This window comes from Centruroides sculpturatus, unplaced genomic scaffold (assembly GCF_000671375.1).
Source record: "Centruroides sculpturatus isolate CEXI.00-Female unplaced genomic scaffold, Cexi_2.0 scaffold100, whole genome shotgun sequence".
Lineage (NCBI taxonomy): Eukaryota > Metazoa > Arthropoda > Arachnida > Scorpiones > Buthidae > Centruroides > Centruroides sculpturatus.
The window spans coordinates 304,648-326,849 of NW_019384300.1; the positions used below are offsets into that span (position 1 = coordinate 304,648).

Sequence of the window (22,202 nt, forward strand, 5' to 3'; positions counted from 1 at the left end):
TATAGACGTTCTTTGCTTTCTAAAATCATATTTTCTTAGAAAAAATAAAAACTAAAATAATATTTTGTAGTCATGCATTGTTATTCGTTTTTCCTTATGGTTTTATATACAGTAAATTTTATAGTTTAATGTTATAATCTAGCAATTTATTTCTTTCTGTAGACGTCGGTCGATTTTATTTTGTTATATTTTTGAAATTTTATAAATATTAAATAAATTAAAAAGTTCTAAAAGTTGTAAATATTCCTTATCTCCATTTTTCTTGGAGGGGTAAAAATTCGAAAACCGGATTTTTAACAAGTCGGTTTTTGTATAAACCCTAATTGGCAATACACAATAATAATTATTATTGTGTATTGCCAATTGCCTACTGAAAATCTTGCATAGAAGAGCCAAAATAATAATTATTATTATTATTGTGGCTCTTCTATGCAAGATTTTCAATAGAAGGAAACCAAAAGTTGCAAAAGATGTTTTCAAATCTTTAATCACACTAACTTCAGTTTGCAAAAACATTCAAAATGTTTGGGGTTTGTTTTGAACATTACTACAAGCTTCATTCAACCCAAACATTCAACTTCAAAACCTGAAATGTGTATGTTACCGCAAACCAAAGTTAGTCTGAAGACCTTTCTCCGTTAATTAACGTTTGGTTTCCTTAATGTAAATATCAGAATGGTACGAGTCTTACAGGAATTTCCGATACTAAACAATTCATCTCCGAAGCAAGTTACTTTATAAATATGAGTGACGCTCCTAACAAGAACGATCAAAATTTAATCCTTAAAACCAGTTTGTTAAGGACTTAATTATTTCCAATTATAAAGGCACTCTAAAATTCATGATGTATTAATGAGCTCATTACTGTGCATGAAATGCAATGCTTATGACGATTAAAAACAATATGTATCGGTTAGGAGCGAAAACAAAGTTTATAAATTTCATAATGCTTTTGAATTAAATGAATGCCAACTGATATAATGTGAAGAAACATTATAATTTATTTAAAACTGCACTTTTTACAAAATTGGTTTTGTTCTTCTAGCTAAACAAGCCGCCAAAATCATTGTACGTCGGAATCAAAAGCAATTTTGGATCGCACCGTATCGAGCAAACACGATAACTTTCCAGCACCAAAACAATCAAATCTGTAACTACAAAATATTGCATAGGAACTAATGTGATAAAAATACAAACTAAAACATACCGTGTAATTATCGTGTTGTCGAAGAAATATGTAGAAATCTGTATTATTAATACTAATATACAAAACAAAAAAACAAAGCTTTTTTTTCCATTCGTTATCACCCAATCACTTTTTATACATTAAACAGTTCTGTTAATGCAATACTCCTTCAATAAAAAAGTCACAGGTATAAATATTCTATTCACAATTCTCACGAATTGATTAAAACTACGGACACAAATATAGCTACGTACGAGGCTATCTTCTTTTTGAAAAATTTCTTTTGATGTAAGATGAAGACATCTTGATATAAAATTAGAAATTTAATTATATATATATTTATATCTTGAAATCATAAATTTTCTTTTTTATACTAAAGAAAGATACGATAAGAAGTGTCATACGATACAACTATTGTCGATTAATGTAAGAAAGTGTTGCAAGTTTATAAATAACAATTCTGCCTAAAGCTACTCTGTAGTTTTTAAAAAAGCAAGTTTTTCTTGTAATGACTTTTCTGACAAACTCTGAACTTGCTTATTGCACTGAGAGGAAGCCGTGCGGCCAGTACACAAGCAAAAGAATTCTCACTCGTTGCAACAAATAAAAATTTTTTAAAAGTATATTTCGGTAACTCTGTGGAAGATGCCATTCATTTACAAATGATGTCTGATTATCGTCACAAACTTTAAGAAGAAAAAAAAAATCAATTGGTGTTTTCTGTGTTGTTGTTATCTGTCTCTTGATTGCCACGTCGCAAACCTGACATTCTACCTGTATAAAGATGACAAATAATTATATTTTAGTATATTACTCATACATTTAGAATTGCATCTGTATAACAATCTTACAAGAAATTTCATTTTACCTGCGGGTCTCAAGTGATTTAAAGATGCAAGCATACGAATCATAAACGAAGCTGGAACAGTAATTGTATCTTTTGTTTCTTCCAACATTACTTCGTTACGTTTCATTATCTAAAAATTTTTTAAAGCTTATGAATATAATCTGATTTTAATATTTCAAAATAACTTTACTGAAGTAATGTAAATTGGAAATGATTATTCAGAATCTTTAGATTTCTATGATTTTTGTTTTATTTAATTCATAATTTATATTTTAATTTGCTATGCTTCAAAATTATGTTAGCAAATTTCTTAATAAATAAGAATTAATAGATTTTTCAAATATATAATTATTAATAGCATTTAGAAGAACTTGAAAGTTTTATGCTTGAAAAATAATTTTCAATTAACTGTAATTCAATAAGTAATTTTAATTATTTTACCTCTTGTGCCTTCTCCCTGTCAAAAAAGGGTTCGTCGAGTAGTGGAGCCCATAACTTTATATCATAATCTATTCCGCTTGTTGCTAAAACTGCAAAATCAAATTTAATATAATAGTAATTTATATAAAATTAATTTAACTAGCAAAATAAATGTATTGCTGTAATAAAACTAATTTAATTCCAGAAAAGTTTATTGTCATCTCGGGTTAAAAGTAAACAGCAGAAAATTAACACATTATACAAATTTGCATTTCATAATAAAAAATAAGAAGAAAAATAAATCTATGAAACTCATGCATAGCACATTTTAGACCAGTAAAAAATTAATGAAGTTGCTTGCTGATGTGGAGTATTAGTGAAGCCTATTCTATGTAGCTTACAGAGTTGTGTACATTCTCAAAATTTGATATATCAATTTTGATTAAATTTTGCCATCTTCCATTGAGATGAGAAGTACAAAAATGTAATTAAAGAAAAATACTCAATCTGTTATTTATTCCGTATAATTTTTATTGAAAATGCTCTCCCTAAATTCTGTTAAACATGCTCAATCACATCAGAAAGCATGTCCATGCTCCCTCATGTGATTGAATATCCCTAATAAAAACGAGGACCAAAAAATAAAATAAAAAAAAAAGCACTGCATCCACCTAACATAAAATGGGCACCAAAAATAAACAAAATAAAAACAAAGCAACTGATGCTAAAAAACAGGAAAGGATTGAATGTCCATGACTGGCAAGTGAAAGGATTACCTCTCTGTGGCTGTGAAGTGTAAAGATTACCTTCAAATGTGGCCATCAACTATTTTCTTCTGATCATATACACTGTAGTGCTTCGCAACTATTTTCCTTTTTTTTTTTGTTTCGGTTTTTCCCTCACCCCTTTCGTTTTGTTTCGTGGTACCACCCTTCCCCAGTTAATCGTGTGTTGGCAGCCCAATTGGCCAGTTGAGGTCACGTGTGGTGTATATCCGGTTAGTAGGATATATAAGGACGTGACCCACGTGGAGTACGGACCCTTTTGTTTTTTGGTTTTCCGGCTTGTTCCCGACTGTGGTGTTCCAACCAGGTGTGGGTAATCAAAGCGCTGAACGTGAGAAACCCGAGGAAGAAGGGAGACAAAGGAAAAGAAATCGGTTTCCATATGAATAGGAACTGTGTGGTGGTGAACTCTAACTCGTTCAAGTGAGAGAAGATCGGTGGAAGATTAGTAGGCATCGTTTAGTTCTTCAAATGTTTGTACGCGGCCAAGATTTTTGTCGTGAGTAACGTTTGTTATATATCTTTTTTGTTACGCGCTGTTTCGTCATCCCGCTTTTCCACGTGTTGCGAATCCCCATAGTCAATGGAGGGAAGAGAGGAACGAGGTGAACGTATGTAGCGTTGACTCGGGTATAACACAATTTTGTTATTAATTCGCGCCTTGCGTAAATATCCCGTTGTAATTAACGAACTTTAAAATCCCAGATATTGTTGAGCCGACTTGTCTGTGTGTTTTGTGTTCAGCCCTGCAGACCTTGCTCTACAGGGAAACACTACAACACACACAGGCACACACACAAGTCCTTACATATAAATTCAAACATGTGTCAATGTTTGGGTTGGATTATATGTGTTAACTAATATAAATTTAAAATTTTTAAATTACAAAATACAACACTCCTCAATTCTATCATGACACAACAAAGTCACACATGTCTCTAGCGATGTAATATCTTGTCATTTAACAGTCAAATTTAAAATATTTAAGCATAATCATTAAAAGTTATTCATGTTCTGACCTACCTGGATCAAACGGATGAGGCTGAAGACAATTTACAACATGATGATCTGCTTCCATTATCATAATTAATTCTGAAGTGTATCGATCCCAAACAAATACGTGCCCGCAATCAGAACCGCTCATTATATAATTATTTCCCCAAAATGTTGACTCTTTAATCTATTAAATTATATTTTCATAAGAAAAAGGACATTGAGGCAATTTAATTAATTTAAAGCAAATTTTTAAACATTTTTCACTCGTGTTTTCAAACTATCAAAAAAAAAAAAAAAATCTCAACATTTTCCAAGTGTATCAATTTACCATTGTCCTAGCATTTCTGTGTCCCATAAACTTCCTTTTCACTGTCGGTTGGGGTACATTCATTATTTGCACCTTTTCTCGCTCCCTTTCTTCGCGACGCCATCTCAATTCTTCGTTAATAGATTTAAGTATATTGTCTGGAATATTTCCGCTGCTACTCCTAAAAAATACATTCTTTCATCTGAGAATCCTTAAAAGCAATAAATAATAAAATAATATACAACATGTTACTTTTAAAATATACCAACCCTTACAATTTAAAATGAGTAAGTAGGTAATATGCCTTAGAATATTTAGTGATTAAATAAAATATTACAAGAAATATGGAATTAATCTAATTAAAACCAATGAACAATATTATAAAAATTACTTTCAAATAAATTCAAATTTTCTTGTAATTATATAAATTAAAACAAAATAACTGAAAATCATCTATTAAATTGGTAAATTTATACTTATAACTACTGCATATCATCTATTTTCTGTAAAAAACTTCATTTTATAATAATAATATTAAAATTAATAAGCAATTTTTATTTTTACCAATCAGTTATCTAGAATATATACAAAATTACATTTAAATAAAAATTTCCTAACTAATTTTACTTTGCTCTGCTTTCTGAAAGTAATTCCCTATCAAAACCGCTCTCAAAGTGATGTAAAGCTAAGAGGCAGTTACCATTAACTTATGAGAAAAATTTTTGAGCACTCACACCCAAAAACTAACCTACTGAATTGCAACAGACGTGAAACCTAAAATAACACTAACATATAGTAAAAGTGGGAATGATACTTCCTCGTAATTGTTAATACTGTATAACGGTCTTGTCAACTTTTGAAATTTTGGTTATTAATAATTTCCGATGCAGCACTCTGAGGTCCTAATAACTTTTTTCAGCGTTATTTTTCCTCTTTTCNAAACCTAAAATAACACTAACATATAGTAAAAGTGGGAATGATACTTCCTCGTAATTGTTAATACTGTATAACGGTCTTGTCAACTTTTGAAATTTTGGTTATTAATAATTTCCGATGCAGCACTCTGAGGTCCTAATAACTTTTTTCAGCGTTATTTTTCCTCTTTTCCTTTATACTTCTCCCTTCAGAACCCTTCCTTCAACCCTTTCTTCACTCCTTTCTCTTCGTAGTGTGCTAAGTTTGCAAAAGCAGACAGCTCTTCCTCCTACTTTATTATTATTATTATTATTATTATTGAAACAATTGTAATTTATACAAAGTGCAGCAGCCTTAAGAGCTCTCTCAGGCTTTTCTAATACTTTGGGTCTTATCTACCCAACATGTGCACAAAATAAATTGAGATAAAGCACAGATACTAATAGACACAGTTCAAAACTACATGTCTTATGGTCTCACTACTCAGGGTGCATATTGTATAACAACTTAGCACAGAACAAATATTAAATGTTAATTTTTTCTTTTGTCTTTTTTCATAAAAGTGAATATCTTCTTCAAATTTCTCTGTTAGCAAAACAGATACTAATGTAAACAAAGCATAAAATATAGTAAATTCTGCTTAATTGGGCCACACCAAGAAACAGATAATTTGACTAATTATGTGCATAAAAATGAAATTACTACACTGTAAAAAAAATTACAACTATCTGTGTGCTTATTCTGAAATAGGAAGAATTGACTTTATTTTCTTGGTTAGATAAAGACTTTCATAAAATAAATACTAATATAATGATAATACAGACCATTTGTCAAGTTTTATTCAAGTTGAATTCCTCCCATCAAATTGGTCTAGAGACTAAAGAAGTATAATAATGAAGGGAGACTTTGTTTTTAATTTATTTTTAATTATGTTTATTTTTATTACAATCTTTAAAAAATGTATTAAGTGTACTCTATCTTTACTTTACTAACTGCAACTGCACAAAATCAGCACACAAGTCTAAAGCATATAAAGGGCTGTCTTCCTTCCTTTACCAAATGAAACATTTCAATTCAGCAATATTTTTCCTAGTATCCTGTTTAATCAGAGATTCTAAGAAAATGACTGTTTTGTCATATTTTGTTCAATAATTATTGTCTCGTAATCTGCATTTTCATTGTAGGCCATTCTCTATTAGTAAAAAATTCTCATAATTTTTGACTTGTTGCAGTTCCAAAATAATTTCATTTTCCATATAGCTCTTACCTGTAATCTCCATATCTGAATTCATAAAACCATATTTTGCAAAACAATTCTGAATTGTTTTTTAAGAAAAACGTAACAGAGACTAAAAATGTCTTAACTTATTACACAGTCCAGGAAAAAACAGCAGAGACGACCTTTCTTTAGAGGTTATGCCTCTGCAAAAAATGCAAAACAGTCAAAATAAGTGAAGATATTTTTAGTCTCTGTTAAGTTTTTTTAAATTGTAAATTTGTCAGCCTTTTTTTTTACAAAAGCAAAATTCTAAATTGTCTTGCTGCTTACTCCTTGCCTTTGCCAATTAATTGTATCACCGTTAACATTGAAACCTTGCGCGAACTTCTGTATCTTTAAATAATGTCTGAAAATTTGTCTCAACAGCTTCGAGGATATGATAAACTAGCCTACATGATAATGGATCCTAAAACTTTTGATTTCTGTGGTATTAGGAGGTAAAAGTTTCATTTCAATGTTTGTTAAATCATGTAAATTAATATTTACCTTGCAGTTGTACAAAATTATCAAAATTTTTCTGGATTTCTATTACAGTTCTGCATCCTAACTCATCAATCATTTTGTAAAAACATCAGAGGCCATCAACACATTCTTATTGGTGTAATACAAAACTGAAACTATCTATTGCAATTGCAGTTAATAATTCCCTATATCAGTAATAGCAAATGTCAATAACTATAGTAGCTAGTATTCATTTTTCTGACTTCAATATTGGAAAAATCATATTGATAGTATCTGATTATATCAAATGCCACTATTCTACAGTTTGTTATTCAATTATGATTGTTATCATCCCAAATAAGCATCAAGTAGGCCCAAATAATTGCAATGTATTTAATATAAATTTGTTCATTTGTTTCTGTTCTATGTATTTTTATTCAAATAAGTAGCTTCCCCAATTAACTGATGGCCCAATTAAGCAGAATCTACTGTACTGTAAAATCAAAATGGCATAAAGCTAATTTTAAGAAAGGGGATGCCTGTACTGAAAAACATAAAAGCCATTAATAAAATATTTAAATGATGATAAAAGTCTAAGGAACAAATGTGCAAAATATCAATGCAAAATTATCCAAAGACTGAAACGGAGAGTAAACATCTTGATGTATGAAATAATCTTTAACTACATTAAAACTAGAAAAATTATTATTAAATATGAAAGCCAGAAAAGTAATTAGAACAAAATGAATACAAAGGAATAAGTAAAAAATTCAGATGAAGATGAATAAATTATATGAAATTCTTTATATAGAAGAAATGTAATTCAGAATGTCACTGTTACTCATACTTCAAAACAATAATTGAAACAAAACAGAATATTTTAAAAAGATATCATTCAAGATAAATAATTATTGTCAGATGAATTGACTATATTATAGTTTGCAGCAAATGTGGCAAGATGTGATTGATATTGATGGTGATTACCTACAAGACTGAACTGTGATCTTTGTTGTGTTACTGTCAATAAAGTTTTTTTGTTTTCAAAAAGGCTAAATTTTATCTTTACAACCTGATATAATAATCAGCTACGTACCTTCTAACCACCACGATACCAGTTACATTGGTTTTTTGTGGAAATGTGTTTTTATATATTTTTTTATTTTTACAATTATTTTGCAAAGATATCTCAATCTTGCATCAAAAATTCAAAATGACTACCAAAGAATCATTTGAACTGCTAATAGATGATAATTATACAAATTGCTAGATCAAGCCGAAATCTCCTGAAAAGAGTATGTTGTCATTTTGTGCTGGAAAAAAAGATGGTAAATATGCTACTAAGTGCAACAGTTGTTTGAAATTTATTTGCAAAGTGCATAGTACTACAAAAATACTATGCGATAATTCTCAAGACTGAACTATGTAATTGCGTTAAAATGTTCCTGAGTCTAGAAGTGATTATATTACCTGTGGTTTTTTAACAAATGATAGTTAGATGCTATAAGAGATACTTTTTTATAAGATTAGTTTCTTAAGAATAAGAAAAAAAAAATATCTTTGGTAAAAACTTACAATAGGGTAGATTTTTGTATTGTTAAAAAAAGCATACACCAAAAGTTGTAACAATTTTGTGATTTCTTGTAATAATTAAGTAAAGAAAATTATATAAATAAATAAAAGTTGATTATACTAAAGAAGGGTTCCATTTAGCATTTATGCACTTTTGAACTGTCACATTGTTAAATTTGCTCTCTAAAGGCAAATTTTGCTTGGGGGCTGCACAGCCCCCATGATACCAGTTATGATTGTAAAATTTACGAAACCAGTTAAGGGTTAAATTTGAAAAAGAAAAACATAACCACCTGTTAATTTAATTACATATAAAAAGCATTTTAGTATTAACAGGGTGTTAATTTTCACATATGACATTATAGATCAGAAATTTTGTCTGTTAAATCATGGATTTTACTGTAATAATATTTATTATTACAATTACTGTTATTTATGAATGAATATCAAACTAAATTTAAAGACTGTTTTTAATTATTCTGAATAATTGAGTGGAGTATAAGCAGAGCTCTTCATAAGCCAGAAAAGTGTTTTTGTCTGTGATCAAAGTTAAAAGCAATTGCTTTATCACTAAACACAAATTTTTGCAAATATGTACAGCTTGGGAAGACTGACGTCATGATGAAGCCAAAATTTTGAAATTTGATCTATGGACAAACATTTGCAGTCAAAGGCTGCCATGCAGAGTCTATGCATGAATAGCTGGTTATAAGCTGATCACACATTATATGTCAAGTGAGTTTCCAACTGTCAATTTACATTGATCTCTACAACAATTTTAGATTTTGATCAGTTTTAAATCCTGTTTTGCACAGTTTTAATTTTCTATGCTGCAGAGCTCAGTTTCATTATCTAGTTAATAAATAACTTTGCAACATGTTTCAAAAAACAATAAGTTAAATATGATAAATTGAATATAAAACCAAAGTTATAATAAACTTAAGAATATAATCATTTCAAACATTTTCTATAATATGCTGTATTATATTATATTATTAATATTAACAATATAAAAGTTAAATTTGCATTATGACTTTTGTTGTTATACTTTTTAATGGTTTAATGAAGTCTTGAACTTTTCCTAGATATTAATAGGAACTTGTAAGAAAATTTGAATAAATCCTTTGAACAAATGTTTGAACACATTTTGTCTTAACAATTAACTTAAAAAACTGCATGCATTTAATTTTGAAAAATTAATATAAAAGAACATTATACATTGCAGAAATTTAATTTCATGTTTCATAAACAAATGTTCTAAAAATTTCTGGGCTACTTACCTATAAAATGAAAAATTAGTTGGTATATTCTAAAAGTAACATTCGATGTAGAATTATCATGATGTAAATCTTATAATTACCTTCTTCTTGTACTTAAATTATGTCTTGGCCTTGGAGTTATTTCTTCATCACTATTACTTTCCATTTCCCAAGTGTCCATTTCCATTACAACAGCAGGTTCACTATCTGCTTGTAAGGGTTGAGAATTATCGGCACTTTCTTCTTGAGTGGTGCTTGTTTCTTGCTGAGAACCGCTCTTATCCGTTCCACTAGTGCAAGGTTTAGATTGGTTATCTGTTTCTTGCTCTTTAATATCTAAATTATTACTACTATTATTTTCTGGATCAGAATTCATACAACTTTCATGTATAGCAGTGTCCATTACTTCCACATTATCTAATTGCGGATTCTCCTGTATGCACTGTAACGTTGTTGTTGCTGAGGATGATGATGATGATGATGGCTTAACTGTCTGAAAGTAAATTATTAATTTTTATATTGTGTCAAAAGTTTTACAAAATGCTATTATATCAATTTAATTAAACTATTTCTAAAACCTAATGACACAGTTCAATTAATAAGAAAATTCCATTTCCATTTCGTTCAAGATAAAATATTTGATAACATTCTAATGTTATATTTAAGATTTTTATTTTACTAATTACATACAGGCAGACCTTATGGCAGGAACTTGTTCATAACTTAAGTCTCTCTTTAAATTGAATTTGTAGGAAAGTCACAACATGTATACAGTTGGCCATCAGTTAGTTAAATGTTTGTCTTAGTATATAGTTTATATTTTAACTCTATGCATATAAAATACTTCCAAATACACTAAAGCATCTTGAACATAACAATACAGTACATAATAATAATAAACTTTGTGGTTAACTACACCTATAACACTATACTTATGAAATTCAAAATCATATATAAACACAGTGTTTGTGGCACCTGTGCCATAAAGTCATGCCACAGACACTGTGTTTATACATGATTTTGAATTCCATAAGTATAGTGTTATAGGTATAATCTAACCACAAAATACCATATGACAATTCATTTATAATTAGCGATTATATTATAAACTAAATGCATAATACACTAGTATTATTAAAGATATAATTGTCTTTAAAGAAAAATTGTCTTTATAGCAACTCATTTAAAGTACAACTTGTCTATAAATCAGACATTTGTAACTCACGACTGCTTGTATAAAAAATTATAATCCATTGTAAAACTAAAATATAAAATACAATCTTTTTTTTTAATGTTTAAAATTGGTTTTAGTCTAAAAAGAACTATTTTTTTGATGTTTACAATATATAAATTACATCCATAAATAAAAACTAATGTACTATGAATGTATGTCACTTTAAGAAGTGTCTAACCTGAAAGCTGTAATGATAGTATACTAAACTTAATTTCAGATTAGAGACATACAGGTAACCCCCGTATAACACGGCACTTCTATAGCACGGATTCGCTCTAACACGGTTCGAGAATTGGTACCATCCCCCGTATAACACGGTACTTTTATAGCACGGATTCACTCTGACACGGTTCGAGAATTGGGTAAAACCCTCGTACAACAGGAAATGTAATAAATTTTTACATACTTAAGTAATAATAGTTCACGAAAATTATTATTTTCGTGAACTATTAGTACTTAAGTATGTAAATTTTCTCTTCTCGCCTTCTGTCGATACACGTGGTCCTTCTCGAAACTTGTTTCAATGTTGCCAGATCGCGACGCTTCTGCTTCTGATGTTGCCGAATGTTTTCCCCTTATTCCATACTTGCTTTATTCTTCATAAGTACTTTGCACCATATAAGGAAATTTATAAAGACCTTTTAACTAGAAGCAAGCAATCTAAATTACATACTTTTTGCAAAAGGTAAAGCATGGATCTGAAGATAATGCAGAAAAATGCTCAGAGGATAAGGATACCTTGCCAAAAAGAAAACGCTCTCGGTTAATTAATAGTGTTTTTAGTGATGACGAAGAAAACATTGTTTAATTTATATTAATATGTATCACTTAAAAAATTTTTATGAATATATTTATCTTAATTATAATAATATACTAGTATGTTTTTTAATTTTTGGATCCAAACCCTCCTTTTCGTATTAGTTCTTTGTTTCGTATAACACGGATTCGCATAACACGGCAATTTTTTGGAACGTAACTCCCGTGTTATACGGGGGTTACCTGTACATTCATAGTATGTAATAACATCTACCATAAGTGATATTTATAAAAACTAATGATTTTTTAAAATTTATATTATACTTGACAATCAATTTTAATGTATCATAATTAATTGGAAATTTTTTAGATATATTATTTCTTTAAGTAATTCATTTGTACATTTTACCTATCTATCTTCAGAAACTATGTGAATATTCTAATTTCATATTAGAACAAATTTCTCATTTTTAAATTCCTACCAGTAATCTATAACTTATTCTGAAACATTAAATAATTTCAAAATCTCACTATTCGATTGATATTTACCTCCTTACAAATACTTCATCTCAAATGATAATTCATAGCATGATTAGTACAGTAGAGTATCGTTTATACGAAAGCCGGTCAACCGAATGAGTTCCAGTTGGCAAATTTTAATTTCCGTTAGTGCCGTGGCGCTGCAACCTTTGGCTACGTCTTGGGCTACACCTATATTTTTTTTGTTAGTGTGTGTGTTTTAGCTGGCAGCACTGGCACTTTTGTATGGTGTTTTTCTGAGGACTGTGTCGTGCTGAATTGAACATTTTTGATACTAGATTAACTTCTAAAGTATAATTTTTCTTTTGGTTTTATATTTTTCAATACATTTACTTTGTACGAAATAAAAAAAATTTTAATGATACAATAGCCACAATTATTATTATAAAAATTTTCGTTAGGCTTAACATCGATGAAAATTCAACGCAAAGCGACATGCAACAGAGAAAAATTTCAACATGGGATAGATTAATACATTTTTTTGTACATAATCAGTTATCCGAACAACCCCAGTCCCCAATTAATTCGGATAAACGATGATCTACTGTATAAATAAAGATTTTACACTAGCCAGAGTTTAGAATTAAATTTTGTTTTTGTTCTTGCTTCTTTCAGTTTTATTTTATCTATTAAATGATTGTTTTATTAATGTAACAGATTCTAAAACAAACAATTTTTCCCGAACAAAAATGATTAAATTATAAAAATTTACTGACAATATCTTTTAATAATTGAATGATGTAAAGACCTTTGTTTTTTTCTACAAATAAATTTTAGAAAACTTATATTTAAAATTTAACATATTATACTAAACAATAAACTTTTCTTTTTTATATTTAAACTTGCTAGGGTTATGTTAAGAAAACATCAAACAGGTTCAAAAACTATATATGCTTCCATTAATTGGTAATCATATACACCAAATACTTGCTCTGTTGGAGTGTCAATGAATTTCATTGCTTTTCCTCACCCTCTCTTAAAGAAATCAGTTTTTTATGTATCATTGTACAGACTTGTTCCATTGCATTTTACAGAAATATTTGTTAGGTTAAAAACATCTATCAATTGGTGAAATTAGTAATTTTTAGTAGAGCAATCAGTAACAAAATAATTTAAGTGATATATTTCAAGACACCACGATTATATTTGAAATCAACATTGAAAGTAAATGGAAAATAAGATTTTTTTAAAATATTTATAAAACCTAATGATGTGCGAATTTTGAATTATAAGTGTGAGAATCAGACCTCAACATAAACAAATTAATATCATAATATCAACTTTGTCAACTATCTGTCAACTTTTACACCTGGGAATACATCATCTTTTTAGCTCCCAGTATCCATAAAGACACTTTCTTGTGACTTTCTGACCTGCTGTCCCGATTTCGTCATTTTAATATAACAACTAGCAACCAACACAGCTCAGTTGTTCTCTTGTAATCAAACTTGGATTATTCATCTGTGTGCTCCTGTGTAAAATCATTTGGATATTATCTTCAGATATCTCAGCTCCCTCATTCCTTGTTCACTCCTCTCAATGGTGATGAGAACTCAAAGTTACGGACTAATTTAACAAGATCCAAATGGACATAAAAGAACAACTTTTGCTAACTTACAAACATCAGATTATGAAGTATTTATCCTCCATGCACTCAAATGTAAACTCTCTCTCGCACGACCCTACCTACATAGTTGTTTCGATATATTTATCATAAACCTTTTTTCCTCTTTTTTCAAATAAACAGTTATTTGTTTATTTAACTGGAATCTGAGTGAGTCACTTCCAACCTGCTGTCTTGCGGTCTCCATCACAAATCTGATTGCCCACGCACATGGCCGCTCATGTGACCTACTTTTAAACCAAACCCCGCCATTGTGGCTTCCAGGTCAACGAGACTTAGTGGTGTTAGTCCTGACTAGGCATCAAGCAGGTGCCAACTCTCCAATGACATAAGTGATAAAGTAAATTATCAATATTTATGGGTTGTGTCATTACACTGATTAAACAGTATAATGACATCACTTAGCCAGATTCACATCATTATTTCAATTACATGTTCTTAATAATTAAATTGTTTTATTAATTTACTATTTCCAAAACTGAAGTAATTGAATGTAAAGTTAAATGTGTTGTATTTTTATCTCCCATGATGTCAGATAAGTTTGCTAAAATAAACTTTTAAGTTCAAATGAAAAAATTTGTGGACTTTTGCAGAATTTCCTATAAAATAGAATGTCACAGATTTGTGAGAAATGATATAAATAAAAGAGAAAATAAATTTCCGAAGGCAAAGTTGAAAGAAAAGGAGACTAAATTCAACAACCCTACAAATTCAAACACAAATATGTTTATATGTCTACAAAGACCTCATATAGATACTATTGTGCCACAAACAAAAAACATTTTCTTTTTTATTTATATGATAAAACCTAAATAGGTTAATATAAAAACATACATACATACGTATTACATGTATGTGTAATTTATCAGAGTTTAAAAAATTTGAACAAATACAGTAGAGCGTCGTTTATCCGAATCAATTGGGGACTGGGGTTGTTCGGAAAATCGACATTTCGGATAACCGATTATGTACAAAAAGATATTAACCTATCCCACGTTGAAATTTTTCTCCGTTGCGTGTCGCTTCGCATTGAATTTTCGTCGATGTTAAGCCTAACAAAGACTATTGTATCGTTAAAAATTATTTTTTTATTTTGTACAATCAAAAATATATTGAAAAATATAAAAACAATAAAAAATTATACTTCATAAGTTAATTTAGTATCAAAAACATAAAATATTTGAGTAGCCCAAGACATAGCGAAAGATTGCAGCGCCACAGCACTGGCAAAAATTTAAATTCGCTGACTGGAATTCTTTCGGATAATTGACTTTCGGATAAACGACACTCTACTGTAAAATTCTAAACTTAAAAATGTACTTTCAAAATGAATTTATGATTTTAAATCTTACTTAATAATTTATGGTACAAAATTTTAATAAAAATATAAAAAATTTTCATTTCCTGAATAAAAGTTTATATTAAATTGCAATTTTAAATGATTCTTTTGAAATCTAAGAAATACACAATAGCATTTTTTGGTAAATCTAAAAACCTTATGCTGTTCATGTTTTGAATATTTCCATTTCATCACGACCTTACAAAGAAAACACAACATAAACTTTTGAAAATTTTCCTCTGATTGATATTTAAAATAATTTTTGTTTTCTTCGTAAATTTCTGATAATGGAGTTAGAAATCTCAATATTTTTTATGGAATAATTATATTTTTATCTAAAGTTGTCATTAATGTCTAGCTTAATTTGAAACATTTATTATTAATTCACAAGAAACTTTGATTGCATTTAAGCACCTTTATTGTAATCATACAATAAAGGTGATACATTGCAGAGCACATTTAAAATCAATTAAATTTACTACAATTAGTGAATTAAGTACTTACAGTAACCGAAGAACTGTCTGAAGTTGAATGTTGGTTAATTTGACTGCTTGAGGGAACATTATATGATCCTTCTGGAACAAGAGGCAAATCTAATCCTTGTGCTTGACTCTTAACATCCATGGTAATTAAACCACTGTTAACTCCTTGTCCACTAAAATGTAGGTTCACCATAGGTTCTATTTTATGTCTATGTGAAAAGGTATTTTAATAATTACTTTTTGTAATAAGTGATAAATTTTTATGATATTGGATTAGTAATTATTAAATAAATTCATTAAAACCTCTACACTTAATCTTACAATCAGCTGCTTTACAACCAGAGGAAAGGGAAAACTGAAAATTCAGTTCTGAGAATATATTTTTCAGATAAATGATTTAAATGATAAGGGAATAAAATAAACAAGAGAAATCTATGATGTTGATTAGAACATAAAAGCCTAGAAGACCTTAAATACAGATTACTGCAAATAATTTTGTAACTGTTTCCCTATTTACAGTAATTACCATAAATAAATAAATATGAGAATCTAAATAAAAAATATTTACTTTTAAAGTATAAGTTTAATCATCAAACACAAACAAATCAAGATAAAAGGATTAATATTAAATTTTTTGAACTTTATATGAAATCTCAGCAAGAAAAAAATATAATTTATAATTACTACATCTTTTGAAATAAATAAAAACATTTCTTTTGCATAAATTGATTACAGGAAATTCTCTAATTCCAGATTCTTCCTATAAATCTAAAGGAACAGTTGCAATCTTATGACCATTTTATTTATTTTGTTTTAGCAATTTATGTAAAATGATTTTCTCCCTCTAGTGTTTGTGATCAAACAATATTTCTTTATTATTCTAAACATTTTATGATTGATGATGTTTCTTGTTGTGATAAAACTGTAAAGATTTGAATATTGTTTTTATTTAATTTAGAAAAATTCTAAAAAATCCTGAACAGATTATTAAAGTGTATTAAATTTCAATAATATAATTTTTGAAGTCATTTTGCTGTTTAAATATTTCTTCAATCTTGCTTCTACTTCATAAAAATATTTATCATTAAAAAGGCAAAAAAAGTTAATTTTCTGATATTTCTTTTCTGATTTTTTAAAATCAGAAGAAATATCTTAAGTAATGTCTTATATACTTTACTTTTGTAAAAATAATAATAAACAAGCAATAGAACAATTAAAAACATTGTACATTTGAAATAAAATCTAACAAAACAAAATTCTAAAAATTTGACAGTTTTTCCATGCATCTAATACATCTTAACATAAAAACAATAAAAATAACTTACTTTTCGATTAAATCTTTCCTTCTATTTGATAATTCATGCTCTAAATCCTGTAAACTTTCTTCTATTGCCTCTTTCTCAAGTTTATGTTCTTCATTTACTACAGTCATAGAAATTGCAGATGACGAATGACTAGATGAATCAATTTCGGTGGACGGGTTATTAACTGATAATTGTTGATCAGATTGCATTTCAGCAGGCTCTTCATCCTGTTTAGATTCATTATTGCTGTTTTCTGAAATATTTACAGTGGTTGTATTTGAAGCTTCTACATTGTTATTTGTCTCTCTTCTGTCAGATTCAGAATCTAAAAATAATTTAAAGCATAAAAGCAAAAATAATTATCATCATAAGTGTGATTAAATATTTACATATTTTTAATTATTTTTGGGTGGCAATTTGAAAAAATTGTAGACCTATAAATTCCCACTATAATCTGCAACAAGCTTCTGATGCAAACTGAAAGTCACATTATTTCAATTAAAAAGTTTTCCCCTGAAAGGATAGATAGATAAACAGCATGACTATTCCAACAGGAACAGTATGATGTACGGGGGCAAGCAACTAATTTGAGATGGAGAGCATATATTTTATATTAAATAAATTAAAAATATGTATAAAAATTGCAGCCTGGAATTGTGACACTGTCAGAATAAATATCTGCTCATTCTCATTTTAGATTTAAACATACTATTTAAGTAAAAATATTAATTTTTAATTATTATTCCTTACTTTCTTGATTAGCAGACTGTAATTGCTGACTATTATCATCTTGTTCTATATCATCATCAGAAGAACTATCCCCATCACTAGCTGCATGAGACGATGTTCCAGAAGAATGCGAAGACATAGATGGTGACATAGCTGACTGTCGTTGCATTCTAGATGGACTATTAAACATACGAGTTAGAACATCAGACATTCGTTGCATCAAACTAGCATGGAGGGATCTGGACTGCTGTTGGCCAGTAGCTGTTGAAATGTTCGGATTGGCTTGATAGATTACAAGACAAAATTTATTATTTAGAAGAACTTTGTTAACAAAATTTTTTAATATAGTCAAAACTACAAAAATTATAAATTTTAGCAATACAAAAATGTAACAAAAGTAATTAAAAATGTAATATTTTGCTAATGATGTTATTATGTTGGATTTAATGGGTTATACTTGGTTGACACTGGTTGCTGTATGCTATGCCAAACCAAAACAAGACAAAAATTAGAAGTGTCAGTGTGTGTGTATCTGTATTCAGGAATGTCCTAACAATATGACATGTATTCAATATAGTGGCCTTCTGTAGTGTGATGTGTGTGTTTCCATTCAACTGTAATGTTCACAGATTTTTTTGAATAGTGTGGGTAGTATGACACCTGTAGAGGAGAGAATAATAGATACAATAAGCACCCTATCCATTCTCCACAGATGCTTTATTTCCCAGGTGCGTTCTGTGTACTTGCCAATTTTTTTTTAGTGCTTGAGTTTTGTACATTGTGAGTGTTTGGAATGGATATTCTATATGTGATTTTATTGAGTTTGTCAATGAATGTGATGTCTGGTATGATGTGGTATCTGCAATTATGGTTCTGATGTAGTACATTTTGTGCATGTTGTTTTCCAATACTGTTTGTGGAATGTATTTGTAGTATGGTTCATGGATGTCTAATAATTTGTGTTTCTTTGCAAGCTCTTAGTGTACTATATTTGCTACTTGATTAAGTCTATGTAAATAATCTCTCTGTGCCAAGAGCTTGCAACCAGAAGTCACATCATTCCAGAAACTATACAACACATCAAATTTTCTGAATGTGTCATTTGTGAAAGTTGCATCTTTGAGTATGTTTTCTGTAGTTTTTAGTATTTATGATCTGATCTTGTATGGCAATCATAAAAACAAAAATAATTATCATCATAAGTGTGATTAAATATTTACATATTTTTAATTATTTTTGGGTGGCAATTTGAAAAAATTGTAGACTTATAAATTCCCACTATAATCTGCAACAAGCTTATGATGCAAACTGAAAGTCACATTATTTCAATTCCATCTCCCCGAAGAGGCATCCCTGAGCTAACCAGCTTTTGACACAGTTTTGTCAATAAAATCATGGGCCAGGCCATAGGGATGTCTGCCATGGAGTGCCTTTCGAGCCCACGATTGCTCAATGATGTCTATGCTTTTTATATGTTGTGACTAAGTTTAATGGTGTGTTATTTGAGTCTGTTAGGGTTACTGCTTTATGTAACTGTTATGTTTCTTGTATTTTGTAGAAAAACTCTCATAACGTCTATATTTGTTTGTAGTACTATGTCAATCAGGCCATATCTGCCATCTTTACGTGGAAGGGTTAATATTTCTATGGCAGATTTAGGATGATGTTGTTTATGCTTAGTAAGTATTGTTCTTGTTTTCTTTTGAAGTTGTTCAAGATCCGTGTGAGTACAATCTATAACTCCAAAAGAATACGTGAGTACTGGGATGACATATGTGTTTTGCATTTAACTATGTTCTGAGAATAGCATTTAACCTACTTTGGTATTCTTTAATCAATGTGCAACGTTCATTGAGTCATGTGATGTTGCAAACATGTGCCGCAACGATTTTTTCTTGGAGTTAAAACGTAAACCATGTACAGTATAAGTAACGTTTGAACCTGTGCCGCAACCTCTCTAATATAAAGGTTAACATCCTTATAAAATCAAACTTAGTTGGGCAAGAAGAAATTTTAGCATGATAGAAACATGTTATGCCTAGGGTAACCTTGTACATGTGCATGCATGCCAGTAAAATAAATGGTTATCATAAATTCATCTAAAACTTATCTAATGAGAGTGAAGTCATGCAATGGTGCATTTGTTTTCCAGCTAACTTTAACCTGTGAAAAGTTAAATAAGTAAATATAACAAATTTTTTCCTCTCCAAGTGTGACAAAACAATGCTGAGTTGCCTTTGATGACTGAAGAATGAATCAGATTATCCAGATGATCTGATTCATTCCCCAGAGATGCATTCACATGACATTGAAAAGTTACAAAGGGACTGATCAGTCAAACATAAGCCATGATCTAAGTATTACCTGAATGTATCTCCACAAACAATAATATGGATTTGTTTTTTCACTAGATTAGAGGCTTTTCAGCACTGTTTGTATCATATCTGGGAAAAAAGTGGTCAGATTCATTTCTTCATAATTTTCCACAGATTAAATTTAGATGGAAAACAATTACACTATTACATTTTTGTAAACATTCTAGGCTTATTTCATGTATCATATGATCTGTTTGCATTTAAAAATTTTGAGATGAATTTAAGATGGCAGCCATCTGACCCATCTGTACAGTACACTGATTAAAGTATACCCTCTGTAGGATTGAAATAAATCAATCAATGTCATGTAAAATTAAAAACTTGCATATTTTCTTTTTGATTTATTTATAATTGGGTTGTTCAGAAAGTAAGTTTGTTTTTTTACCATTAGACGGATTAGTCGTATTTTTCCCACCATTTTCATTCTAAACCGTATTATCTTATCATTATATATTTTGACAGCTAGCATTTTAAAGCTTATTTGTAAAAAATTTTGTTTGATTTTGTGCAATTGCTTATTTTTTGTGTCCCATCAAATATGGAAGATCGAAAGCAGCATTTTCAGCATATTTTGCTCTTTTATTACCGAAAAGGTAAGAATGCTGTTCAAGCGAGAAAAAAATTGTGTAACCTGTATGGAGATGATGTATTGACAGAACGACAGTGCCAAAACTGGTTTACAAAATTTCATTCTGGCAATTTCACTATTGAAGTTGCACCACATTCTGAATGGCCAGTTGAAGCGAATGAAAACAAAATAAAGGTACTGATTGAAGCAAACTGCTGAATAATAACATGTGAAATCACTAAGAGATTAAATTTGTCAAATTGAACTGTTATGATCACTTGAAACAAATTGGTTTCGTTTCAAAGCTCGATATATGGATTCCACATGTTCTTAAAGAGAGATGCTCCCTTTGCTGGGATTTTAAGGAAATTTTTTTTGGAGCTTTTACCAGACAATTTAACAATTGATTCGAAAGTGTAAAAAAAATTGAATCGAGTAAACAAATTGAGTAATATCATCAAACAGAAAAGGCAGCCAGAATTGATCAACAAAACAAGTTTGGTGCTTTACCACAATAATGTCAAATTTCTCACAAGTTTGGTAACTTGTCAGAAACTGTTATAACTTACAAGTTAGATGGGACGTGCTATCACACCAACCATATTTGCCAGATCGAGCACACTCAGATTATTACTTGTTCTGGTCTATACAAATTTTTTTTAACTGTAAGACATTTACTTGAAATGATAATGTCAAAAATCACTTGGATCAGTTTTTTGTAAGCAACAATCAAAACTTTTATGAATGTGAAATCGTGCTACTACCAGAAATGATAACAACAGGTATTTGACCAAAATGGTCGATATATAATTCAATAAAATATTTATTTATTTATTATAAAAATATTGTGTTTTTTTCCACGGAAAAAAAAACAAACTTACTTTCCGAACAACCCAATACATAAATTTTTTTTAAACTAACCATAATAATATACTTTTCCAATAAAATGCAAAGATTGAAGAGAATTGTCATCTTATCATTTATTTATGTCAATCACATAAATTATTAAAACTTTAGTATGTCTTATTAATATTCTACCTCATCTCCATATCCTGAAATGTTAGCATACAAAATTCTTTTCTATTTAGACTAATATATCTGGAGTGAAATATAGCAAAGTATCACTATTCAATGCTGATGTAATGTATAGATAGAACAGTTGTAAGTGTTTATGAATAGGGTGGTCATAATTATACACACACATACACAACTTTAATTTATAAAAATATAAATATAATCATATATGT

The 22,202-nt window shown here is 29.3% G+C and overlaps 1 protein-coding gene across 1 annotated transcript in view; it reads right to left on the reverse strand.

Annotated features, from left to right (window-relative positions):
* Positions 1-978: 978 nt before the first annotated feature.
* The window catches only part of LOC111637540 (DDB1- and CUL4-associated factor 6-like), a 55,861-nt gene continuing 34,637 nt past the window's right edge, over positions 979-22,202 (reverse strand). Inside the window, exons 10-18 of the mRNA XM_023383077.1 lie at positions 18,034-18,294; positions 17,305-17,608; positions 16,002-16,188; positions 10,106-10,497; positions 4,563-4,722; positions 4,262-4,418; positions 2,475-2,563; positions 2,055-2,163; positions 979-1,960 (exon numbers count right to left, since the gene is read on the reverse strand). Of these exons, the coding sequence (XP_023238845.1) occupies positions 1,893-1,960; positions 2,055-2,163; positions 2,475-2,563; positions 4,262-4,418; positions 4,563-4,722; positions 10,106-10,497; positions 16,002-16,188; positions 17,305-17,608; positions 18,034-18,294 (1,727 nt within the window). The 3' untranslated portion in view covers positions 979-1,892. The remainder of the gene's footprint in view (positions 1,961-2,054; positions 2,164-2,474; positions 2,564-4,261; positions 4,419-4,562; positions 4,723-10,105; positions 10,498-16,001; positions 16,189-17,304; positions 17,609-18,033; positions 18,295-22,202) is intronic.